Source organism: Delphinapterus leucas, chromosome 16, assembly GCF_059928025.1.
Source record: "Delphinapterus leucas isolate spDelLeu-1000000601 "Yukka" chromosome 16, BTC_Dleu_Yukka2, whole genome shotgun sequence".
NCBI classification, from domain to species: domain Eukaryota; kingdom Metazoa; phylum Chordata; class Mammalia; order Artiodactyla; family Monodontidae; genus Delphinapterus; species Delphinapterus leucas.
In genome coordinates, this window is record NC_143144.1 from 61,724,951 (window position 1) to 61,737,740 (window position 12,790).

The 12,790-nt window shown below is 35.6% G+C and overlaps 1 protein-coding gene across 15 annotated transcripts in view; it reads right to left on the minus strand.

The window, feature by feature from the left end:
• The window catches only part of NT5C2 (5'-nucleotidase, cytosolic II), a 164,963-nt gene that overhangs the window by 76,162 nt on the left and 76,011 nt on the right, over positions 1-12,790 (minus strand). For 6 of the 15 annotated variants that reach the window (XR_016388000.1, XR_016387999.1, XR_016387997.1 and 3 more), the window contains exon 1: positions 6,315-6,603. The exons of 3 other annotated variants lie outside the window; for them this stretch is intronic. Coding sequence is in view for 7 of the 12 variants with exons in the window: in XM_030759372.2 (XP_030615232.2) it covers positions 6,315-6,415 (101 nt within the window). In the remaining 5 variants the exon portion in view is untranslated. Of the gene's footprint in view, positions 1-6,314; positions 6,616-12,790 lie in introns of those variants that run through there. 6 more of the 15 variants (XM_089897318.1, XM_089897315.1, XM_089897320.1 and 3 more) reach the window with 5 other exon arrangements.

Sequence of the window (12,790 nt, forward strand, 5' to 3'; positions counted from 1 at the left end):
TAAAGAAGATGTAGTATGTATATACAATGGAATATTACTCAGCTATAAAAAGGTATGAAATTGGGTCATTTGTAGAGATGAGGATGGACCTAGAGACTGTCATACACTGTGAAGTAAGTCAGAAAGAGAAAAATATCATATATTAATGCATATATGTGGAATCTGAAAAAATTGGTATAGACGATCTTATTTACAAAGCAGAAACAGAGAACAAACATATGGATACCAAGGGGGGAGAGGGGGTGGGATGAACTGGGAGATTGGGGTTGACATATATAGCCTATTGATACTATGTATAAAACAGATAACTAATGAGAACCTACTGTATAGCACAGGGAACTCTACTCAGCACTCTGGTGACCTAAATGGGAAGGAAATCCAAAAAAGGGGGGATATATGTATATGTATAGCTGACTCACTTTGCTGTACAGTAGAAACTAACACAACATTGTAAAGCAACTATACTCCAATAAAAATTTTAAAAAGTAAAGAAAAGAACTTCCTCAACCTGATAAAGGGCAGCTATGAAAACCCTGCAGCTACCATCAAACTTAATCATTAAAGACTGCAAACTTGGGACTTCCCTGGTGGCACAGTGGTTAAGAATCCACCTGCCAATGCAGGGGACACAGGTTCAATCCCTGGTTCGGGAAGATCCCACACGCCGTGGAGCAACTAAGCCCATGCACCTCAACTACTGAGCCTGTGCTCTAGAGCCCGTGAGCCACAACTACTGAGCCCACGTGCCAGAACTACTGAGCCTGTGCTCTAGAGCCCGTGAGCCACAACTACTGAGCCTGCGTGTTGCAACTAATGAAGCCCGCGTGCCTACAGCCCGTGCTCCACAACAAGAGAAGGCACCACAACGAGAAGCCCGTGCACTGCAACGAAGAGTAGCCCCCGCTCGCTGCAATTAGACAAAGGCCGCGCGCAGCAACAAAGACACAACGCAGCCAAAAAAAAAAAAAAAAAGACTGCAACCTTTTTTCCTAAGATGAGGCAAAAGAAAAGGATGTCCACTCTCATGAGTTTTATTTAGCACGGTACTGGACATTCTAGTCAAGGCAATCAGGCAAGAAAAGGGGTTTCCAAACTGGAGAAGAAGTAAAACTATCCTTATTTGCAGATGACATGATCTTATATATAGAAATCCCTAAAGAATACACACACACACACACACACACACACACACACACAATTAGAGCTAATAAATCTGGCAAAGTTGCAGGATATAAGATCAATATGCAAAAACCAGTTGTATTTCCATAAACTAGCAATGTACAATCCAAAAATAAAATTAAGAAAACAATTCCATTTACTATAGCACCAAAAATCATAGACTAATTAGAAATGAACTGAACAAAAGTAGTGTTAAGACTTATATACTGATAACTACAAAAACTGTTGAAAGTGATTAAAGAAGGTCTAAACAAATGTAAAGACATCCCTTGTACATCAATCGGAACACTTGATATTGTTGAGATGATGATACTCCTCAAACTGATATATAGAGTCAATGCACTCCCTATCGAAATCCCAGTTGGCTTTTTCACAGAAATTGACAAGCTGATCCTAAAATTCTTATGTATATAGAAGGTCCCCAGAATAGTCAAAACAATTTTGAAAAGGAAGGAAAAACTAACTGTAGGACTTACATCACAATTTCAAAACTTAATACAAAACTGTAGCAATTAAGACTGTGTAGTACTGACATGAGGACAAATAGACCAATGGAATACAATGGGGAGGCCAGAAAGAAACATATATCTATGGCTAACTGATTTCTGACAAGAGTACCAGATAATTTAATGTGGAAACAATACTCTTTCAGCAGAGTTAAGATAACTGGATATTCACGTGCAAAAGAATGAATTTAAACCCCTATCTTGCACCATATACAAAAATTAACTCAAAATGTATCCAAAACCTAAATATAAAACATAAAACTATAAAACTCTTAAAGGAAAATATAGGTGTAAATCTTTGTGACCGTAGGTTAAGCAATGATTTCTTAAACATGATGACAAAAGCACAAGCAACAAAAACCATAGATAAATTGGACTTCATCAGTATTAAAAAACATTTGTCCTTCAAATGACATAACCAAGAAGGTGAAAAGACAACCCACAGAATGGGAGAAAATGTCTGAAAATCATATACCAGACAAAGGTTTAGTATCTAGAAAACATGAAGAACTTATACAACTCAATAATAAAAAAAAAAACTCAAGAAATGGGCAAAGGATCTGAAGAGATATTTCTCGAAAGAAGATATACAAATGGCCAATAAGAGCATAAAAAGATGCTCAACATCATTAATCATAAGGGAAATGCACATCAAAATCACAATGAGATACCACCACACACACACTAGGATGGCTATAGTAATTTTTAAAACCAACTAACAATAACAAGTGTTATTTTGAAGGGTGTAGAGAAATTGGAAGCCACAAACATTGCTGAAGGGAATGAAAAAGATGCATTTGCACTGGAAAACAGTTTGATAATGCTTCAGTAAGTTAAAGTTACCATATGACCCAGCAAATTCTACTGCTAGATATATAATCCCCAACACTGAAAACATATCCACACAAAATGTATACACAAATGTTTGAAGGAGCATTACTCATACCAGTCAAAATGTGGAAACAATCCAAATATTAAGCAACAGATGAACAGATAAACAAAATGTGGTATATTCAGACAATGTAATATTATTCAGCCATTAAAGGAATTAAGTATTGGCTCATGATACAATATGGATGAACCCTGAAAACATTAAGTGAAAGAGATAGAAAGAAAAAAAGCCACATATTTTATCATTCAATTTATATGAAATGTCCAGAATAGGCAATTCCATAGAGACAGAAAGTAGATCAGTGGCTGTCAGGGATTGAGGAGAGAAGGGAATGGGGAGTAACTAATAATGAGTGTGGGGTTTCTTTTTGGAGTGAAGAAAATGTTCTGGAATTAGATAGTGGTGATGGTTACATAACTCTCGATATACTAAACCCCACTGAATTGTATATTCAATAGTGTTCCTTTTTCCGAGTTATATTTCATTGTGTGGATGTACTGCATTTTATTTATGCATTCATCCACTAAAGGATATTTGGGTTGTCCCTTGTTTGAGGCAATTATAGACTGATATACTATAAACATTATTCATGTACAGTTTTCTATGTGAGCATAAAGTTTTCCTTTACCTAGGGCAAGTATCTAGGAGTAAGATCTCTGGGTCATTGGCTAAGGGTCTCTAACTTTACAAGAAATTACCAAACTGTTTGGCAGAGTAGCTGCAGCAATGTATCAGAGCTCCAATTGCTCCACATCCTTGACAGCACTTGCTATCTCCAGTATTTTTTATTTCAGCCACTGTAATAGGCATATACAATGTGGTTTTAATTTGTATTCCCTAATGGCTAGTGATGTTACAAATATGCGTGTATGCCATCCATATATCCTCTGTAAGTGACATGTCAGTCTTTTGCCCATTTCTTCATTGGGTTGTTTTCATATTATTGAATTTTAAAAGTTCTTCATTTATTCTGAATACAAGTTCTTTATCAGATATGTGATTTACAAATATTTTCTCAGTCTGTAGCTAAAAACTGAAAAAAGCCCAAAGGTCCATTAACAGAAAATGAATAAACAAACTGTGGTATAATGATACAATGGAATGCCAGATAGTAATAAAAAGAACAAATTACTGATATACACAAAAACATGGATGAACCTCTCAGGCATTACACTGAATAAAAGAAGCCATATCCAAAAGAATCCTTGAGGGAGTTCCCTGGTGGCCGAGTGGTTAGGATTAGGGGCTGTCACTGCCATGGCCCAGGTTCAATCCCTGGTCAGGGAACTGAGATCCCTCAGGCTGCGTGGCGCAGCAAAGCAAAGCAAAGCAACACACACACAAAGAATCCTTGAAGGTGAAATACACTATCTAAATATGATTAACATTTCCCCAGCCTGAGTTTCTTACTGCAGGATTTCATTAAATCAAAGATCTGCTATCATTTATTCTTTCTCTTCCTTGATGCCACCACCACCGCTCTTCCTGTTTTATTTTACTCTTAGGTATACTGCTTTGGGAAGAAGCATAGAGGGAACAGTGGCAGAGAAACAAATTGAGCATGTTTTAGGATCCAGCATCTTCTTTTGAACAATAAAGTTTAGAGAATTTGTATTCTATAAAGTAGTATCACTGATCATTATAAAGCGTACTTGTATCTAGAACAGACAATACCTATGATGTAAGAAAAGGTATGTCGCTGAGAGAATTTTTTAAATTCAACTTTTTATGTTGAGATAATTGTAGATTCACATGCAGTAGTAAGAAATAATACAGAGAGATTCCCTACACTCTTCACCCAGTTTCCCCCCAGCGGGAACATCTTGCATAAACATAGTACAATATCACAATATCACAACCAGGAAACTGACCTTGACACAATCCACCAACCAGATTTCACCAGTTTTACATGCACTCATTTGTGTGTGTGTAGACTCATGTAATCACCACTCGAGTCAAGATACAAAACGGTTCCATCACAAGGATTCCTTGTACAATTTTTTATAGCTACACCCACCTCCCACCACCCAAGCCAATCCCTAACCCCTGGCAACCACTACTCTTTTCCCAATCTCCATAATTTTGTCATTTCAGGAATGTTATAGACATGGATCATACAGTAAGTAACCTTTTGAGATTTGCCTTATTAACTCAGCATAGTTTACCTGACCTGTATTAAAGTTGTGTGTATCAATAGTTAATTCGTTTTTATTGCTGAAGAGTATTCCATCGATCAAATGTTTTGGGTCAAAATAAATAAAAATTTTAAATCTTACCAATTCCTGAATCCCCATTTGTCATTCCTTAGGAATATGAAACTCTAACCAAAGCATTAGAATGATACACTAACAAAAAAATTTAGTACAGTTCTGATACTCTAGCTCACTTTTTTTTTAAAACATTCTTTTTTTAAAAAATTTATTTATTTTATTTATTTATTTTTGGCTGCGTTTGGTCTTCATTGCTGCGCACGGGCTTTCTCTAGTTGTGGCGAGTGGGGGCTACTCTTCGCTGCAGTGTGTGGGCTTCTCATTACCATGGCTCCTCTTGTTGCGGAGCACGGGCTCTTGGCACGTGGGCTTCAGTAGTCGTGGCACGCAGACTCTAGAGCCCAGGCTCAGCAGCTGTGGCACATGGGCTTAGCTGCTCCGCAGCCTGTGGGATCTTCCCGGACCAAGGCTTGAACCCGTGTCCCCTGCATTGGCAGGCGGATTCTTAACCACTGCACCACCAGGGAAGCCCCTCACTCTTCTTATTCTGACAAGATGTATGTACATTATTTAAGGATGGCTCCTTGGCATTCCTGAGGACCTGTATTTCCATGTGATTTTCAATTTATAATATGGCTACTGAAATGTTAACAATTTATCCATTTGAATATTTGAAACCATACTGAAATGGCAGGTTAATTCGGCTTGATTGATGACACAACTAAAAAACTGAATGACATTCATGTGATATCCATAAGTGGTTGACAAAAAAATTATAATTTATCAACCTGTAATCTTTGCATAAAACCTGATACCTACTTTTAATTTGAGGTTAAAAAAAGAAAAACATTTCTACTTCTACTAATGTGCCACGCTATAGGTACTAAAAAATAATTTTATATAGGCATGCAAATTCCTTTTTGTTACTTAAACATATATAATAAACTTATTTTGATTGGAGAATTATTATTCAACAGATTTAAATAAATACTGGTATGAAGGCCAAAATTTCAATTAAAAAAATAATTTCAGATAAATATATAAAGAACTTTAAAGACAAAGTAACTGCAGTGTCTTTCAAAATAAGGCAAGGGAGGGTGGGATGAATTGGGAGATTGGGATTGACATATATACACTACTATGTATAAAATAGATAACTAATGAGAACCTACTGTATAGCACAGGGAACTCTGTGGTGACCTAAATGGGAAGGAAATCCGAAAAAGAGGCGATATACGTATACATATAGCTGATTCACTTTGTTGCTGTACAGTAGAAACTAACACAACATTGTAAAGCAACTATACTCCAATAAAAATTAATTTAAAAAAATTAAAATAAAAAAAATAAGGCAAAAGACTGGATAACCAAAAATTCACAAGCCCAATTACTTACCAAATTTCAGTTCAACATGATAAAAACCACTGATAAATTCATAAGCTGTGTTCATAAAGAAAGAGCAAATTCACTTACAAAAATTCTTTCGTACTGTAATCATCGAAACTTTAAAAGGATAAAACCAAATACCTGACTTCAGCATCCTGGACACTGTCAACAGGGAGAGCAAACGAAAATTCTAATTGTTCCATTCCTGGATATGGTAGATACAAACTGTGATCTGTGCTCATCACTATCAGATTTTAAACAGGATACTATTCAAGAGGGAAGTGTCTAACCTGCCTCCTTCAAGCGACGGTAACATATGAGCAGCTCAGCCTGTCTCTGACCATACACCAAAATATATTCCAAAGAAGGGTTTGGCCTGATGATTAGCTCCAGCCTAGAAGACTCAACAACCGTAATAAGGAAATGGAAGAAGAACAAGTCATACATTCTGAAGGCCAGTTTCTTAATAGTGACACATGACCATTATTTCCATATTGAAACTTGGAAGACCAATATTAAGCAAGAAAAAAAGCTAGAAGTTAGATATTTATTTACTTAATTAAAAATATTTAGCTTCTTCTGAAAGGGAATTCTAAAGCATCACATACAATGTACAGTTATGATAAATGATAATCACAGCCTGCCTAATTTAACCAATGATAAATTACCAACCCCAATAAATGTCTTTAATAAAAAGCCCTGAAATAGAACATTCTACAAATTGACTTAACTAGAAAACTAAAACAAATTTCTTTTAAATGCTTTCTATTTAAAAATTTTAATTAACAAAAGCAAACACTTGCAAGAGTTCAAGAACCTAATTTTTTATATTAAAAGGAAATTCTGCAATATGCTACAGCATGGATGAACCTTGAAGACATCATGCTAAGTGAAACAAGCCAGTCACAAGAAGACCAATACTGTATGATTCCATTTATATGAGGTACTTAGGGTGGCCAAAATCATCAAGACAGAAAGATAATGGTGATTAGTTGCCAGGGACTGGGGTGAGAGGAGAATGGAAAGTTATTGCTCAGTAGGTGTAAGGTTTCAATTTTACAAAATGAAAAGAGTTGTGGGGATGGACAGTAGTGATAACTACATAACAATGTGAGTGTATTTAATACCACTGAACTGTATACTTAAAAACAGTTAAGATGGCAAATTTTATGGTATGTGTACTTTATTAAAATTCTATTTTAGTAAAAAAAAAGGGGAAAATAGGGGAATAGAAAAAAAGGGGGGGAAGTTTTAAATGACTTAAGAATTCAAACCCTTCAAGATGCTTTTTCTATTCTTTCTATTGTTTCAGATTCCACTCTACTATATGAAGAATGTAGGGTACAGAGCCTGTCCAGAATCTTCCAGGAAGTATCATTCTAAATGAGTCAGAAGTGCTCTCAGGCTGTGAAATATTAAATACAATTAGGACACTTGATGTTTCCTAGATGATCTCTCTTCATTGCATAATTCTAGCCCTTGTTTCCACTGATAAATACATTACATCACAACCAAATGTATACTTCATGAATATAAAGACTGAGCAAATAATTGAACAGAAAGTATAAAACACCTCTATATTTTATCTCTTCCAAATGCATGTGTTATGTGTTTTATTTATACATACACACATAAACACTCTGTTTTATATTTTAATTCCCATGCACATCTAGCAACACGTCTCACACACTGCAGGGGATCATTGGTACCCACTGATTGATTCTGAGTCTTCATATCTTAATGGGAACCTGAAATGTTTTTACTCTTTCAGGGTTTAAGAAAAAACAGCAGCCTAACATCTAGAAATGCTACATAGCCAGCAGATGTTTCTGCTTAATAGGGTTAAATCAATTTGTTATGGAATACTTTGTTTCCTTCATATAAACACATTCACCAGAGAACTGCCAAGAAGGTGAAATCACAACCTGCTGGGCCAGTGACTGGGAGTTTATTCAGTAAATGCTCAGCTTGTTTTCACTTGTGGATCAGTTGATTAAAGACTCTTATATGCAGTGTGTAACATAAACTCCCAAGTAAGCAATTATTAATTAGCAATTATTAAGTTCAAAGCAACAAACATTTATTGAGCATAGAATTTTTAAAGCTAGAAGAAGCCTTAAAGATCTTCCTCTTTAATCTCATCATCTTATAGCTAAAGAAACCACCACCCAGGGAGGCTAACTGGTCTCCCCAGGATCACAACAAAACCTGAACCCAGCTCTTCCAACTCTGACTCCAACTGCTTACTTCTTTTCCATTGCTTAGAACAAATTTCGGAGACAGCATTATAAGCTTATATTTTGTCATCTTCACTATGTTCCTAGGTCCAATGTATCATAAATATACAATGTATCTGATTCCTAGACATTTACATTTTTAAAGTAGATCACTTGTGTACATTTCTTTTTGATCTTGATTATTAAAATTATGTACAAATATTCAATATAAATGTTTTGGTTCCTTGAAGTATGCTACTAATATAAATATGGCTTATTTTTCTTTCTGGTAGATTTGTACCACTAAGTGATCAAAATAGAAAACTTATGGGGGCCTAAAACAAGGTAAATGGGTACTGCCTACAGTGGGATGGACTGGAGATTCCACCTTGCCAAGACAGAGATTTCCTGTCAGCTCCTGTGCTTAATTTAGGTCATACTGAGCTAAGGACTATGTAAAATATAAATATGCATTAAATGAAACTGACAAGAAAGGACAGTTTATATTGCATGAAGCTGTTGTTCAACAAATACTGGATGGTAAGAGAACATAAAACCCCTCTGACCAAACCGAACCAAGAATGTAGAAGAAATGGGTGTTCCCAATGAACATAACAAGCAAACAGAAAAAGCAGAATACAAGACTTGGAATTTTGAAAAGGCAGTACCCATGTTTTAAACTCAGAGTACAAAAACCAGCACATTTTGTGAGATTCAGGATTCATCCTTTGCATCCTTCTAAGAATGTGACACCAGCTGGCAGGCAGGTGTGTTTTTCACGTAAAAGTGATAAAAGTTTGTGTATATCATAAATTAAATGATTTGAATACAAACCTTTTTGCTTTTGGAAGTCAGTTTTTAATTTTTCATCTTGAACTCTCTCTTGATATGTTTCCAAAATTTTATTCTTTAGTACAAGTAGTATTTACAACATTTGTTTTTACATTAACTTTTTTCTTAATGTAAACATTAATGAATTGGAAAAAATGCTACCTAGTGACCTACCATCAGGGAAATATCACCAACCTACTTTAAAAACCAACTATTGATGTAATAATTAACTTTCAAAATATTCAATATCAAGTAACTATTTTCTTCAAAATATTAATGCTTACTGAAGCACTAAAATGTTCCCTAATTCTGACCTAGCTTTCCTACACAGAGAAGAATGGAATCGGAATTATTTTTTTGTCTGCGTACAAGAACTCATCTGTATAAACTAGTTTAACCATCCCAGAACAGATGAGTAATGATGAGTTGTTGTAGACTTCCTGGAGTTCCTATGCAACGTTTTTGCACTACCAGTACACCAGCATTTCCACTTTTCCTGGCTTTCCCAGGACAGAGGCAGAGACAGTTCTACTAGGGCCCAGATCTTTCTATCCTACAGGTATAAACTTCTGATTTCTGTCTGAAACCAAATGATTCCTAACTGCACTATCTACTTCCAAGTATCTCAGCCACGTAAGATTCAGGTAGCCATTAAGATTTAGAAGCAGCCATTTAATTGAATCTATTAAAACGGGCAAATGAATTGAAAATACTTACTTTTTAAACTTTTAAAGGAAAAATGATTTAGAGAAAATATTAAAGCCTTAAATCAATATAAGAAAACACTGCTAAGACCCAGAATTATCCACGTTCAATCTAATACAGTAATCAGCAGGCACAATTCTAAAACTACTTAAAAACTATAATCAGCTCGTGGCAAATGGAAATTAAAAACTGCATTATTGAGAGGACAGACAGCAGAAGCAAGAAGAACTACGATCTTTCAGCCGGTGGAACAAACACCACGTTCACAGAAAGACAGACAAGATGAAAAGGCAGAGGGCTATGTACCAGAGGAAGGAACAAGATAAAACCCCAGAAATACAACTAAATGAAGTGGAGATAGGCAACCTTCCAGAAAAAGAATTCAGAATAATGATAGTGAAGATGATCCAGGACCTTGGAAAAAGAATGGAAGCAAAGATGGAGAAGATGCAAGAAATGTTTAACAAAGACCTAGAAGAATTAAAGAACAAACAGAAATGAAAAATACAATAACTGAAATGAAAAATACACTAGAGGGAATCAACAGCAGAATAACTGAGGCAGAAGAACGGATAAGTGACCTACAAGACAGAATGGTGGAATTCACTGCTGCGGAACAGACTAAAGAAAAAAGAATGAAAAAAAATGAAGACAGCCTAAGAGACCCTGGGACAACATTAAATGCAACAACATTTGCATTATAGGGGTCCCAGAAGGAGAAGAGAGAGAGAAAGGACCGGAGAAAATAGTTGAAGAGATTATAGTTGAAAACTTCCCTAACACGAAAAAAGGAAATAGCCACCCAAGTCCAGGAAGTGCAGAGAGTCCCATACAGGATAAATCCAAGGAGAAACATGCCGAGACACAGAGTAAGCAAACTGGAAAAAATTAAAGACAAAGAAAAATTATTGAAAGCAGCAAGGGAAAACCACAAATAACATACAAGGGAACTCCCATAAGGTTAACAGCTGATTTCTCAGCAGAAACTCTACAAGCCAGAAGAGAGTGTCATGACATATTTAAAGTCATGAAAGGGAAGAAGCTACAACCAAGATTACTCTATCCTTGAAACATCTCATTCAGATTCAATGGAGAAATCAAAAGCTTTACAGACAAGCAAAAGCTAAGAGAATTCAGCATTACCAAACCAGCTCTACAACAAATGCTAAAGGAACTTCTCTAAGTAGGAAACACAAGAGAAGAAAAGGACCTACAAAAACAAACCCAAAACAATTAAGAAAATGTTAACAGGAACATACATATTGATAATTACCTTAAATGTGAATGGATTAAATGCTCCAACCAAAAGACACAGGCTCGCTAAATGGATACAAAAACAAGACCCATACATATGCTGTCTACAAGAGACCCACTTCAGACCTAGGGACACATACAGACTGAAAGTGAGGGGATGGAAAAAGATATACCATGCAAATGGAAATCAAAAGAAAGCTGCAGTAGCAATACTCATAACAGATAAAATAGACTTTAAAATAAAGAATGTTACAACAGACAAGGAAGGACACTACATAATGATCAAGGGATCAATCCAAGAAGATATAACAATTATAAATATATATGCACCCAACATAGGAACACCTCAATACATAAGGCAACTGCTAACAGCTACAAAGGAGGAAATCGACAGTAACACAATAATACTGGAGGACTTTAACACCTCACTTACACCAATGGACAGATCATCCAAACAGAAAATTAATAAGGAAACACAAGCTTTAAATGACACAATAGACCAGATAGATTGAATTGATATTTATAGGACATTCCATCCAAAAACAGCAGATTACACTTTCTTCTCAAGTGAGCATGGAACATTCTCCAGGATACATCACATCTTGGGTCACAAATCAAGCCTCAGTAAATTTAAGAAAACTGAAATCATATCAAGCACTTTTCTGACCACAACGCTATGAGATTAGAAATCAATTACAGGGAAAAAAAACATAAAAAACACAAACACATGGAGGCTAAACAATACGTTACTAAATAACCAAGAGATCACTGAAGAAATCAAAGAGGAAATCAGAAAATACCTAGAGACAAATGACAATGAAAACACGACAATCCAAAATGTATGGGATGCAGCAAAAGCACTTCTAAGAGGGAAGTTTATAGTTATACAAGCCTACCTCAAGAAACAAGAAAAATCTCAAATAAACAATCTAAACTTACATCTAAAGGAACCAGAGAACGAAGAACAAACAAAACCCAAAGTTAGCAGAAGGAAAGAAATCATAAAGACCAGAGCAGAAATAAATGAAATAGAAACAAAGAAAACAATAACAAAGATCAATAAAACTAAAAGCTAGTTCTTTGAGAAGATAAACAAAATTGATAAACCATTAGCCAGACTCATCAAGAAAAAGAGGGAGAGGACTCAAATCAATAAAATTAGAAATGAAACAGAAGAAGTTACAACAGACACGAAAGAAATACAAAGCATCCTAAGCGACTATGACAAGCAACTCTATGCCAATAAAATGGACAACCTGAAAGAAACTGACAAATTTGTAGAAGGTATAACCTTCCAAGACTGAACCAGGAAGAAATAGAAAATATGAACAGACCAATCACAAGTAATGAAATTGAAACTGTGATTAAAAATCTTCCAACAAACAGAACTCCAGGACCAGATGGCTTCACAGGTGAATTCTATCAAACACTTACAGAAGAGCTAACACCCATCCTTCTCAAACTCTTCCAAAAATTGCGGAGGAAGGAACACTCCCAAACTCATTCTATGAGGCCACCATCACCCTGATACCAGAACCAGACAAAGATACTACAAAAAAAGAAAATTACACACCAATATCACTGATGAATATAGATGCAAAAATCCTCAAC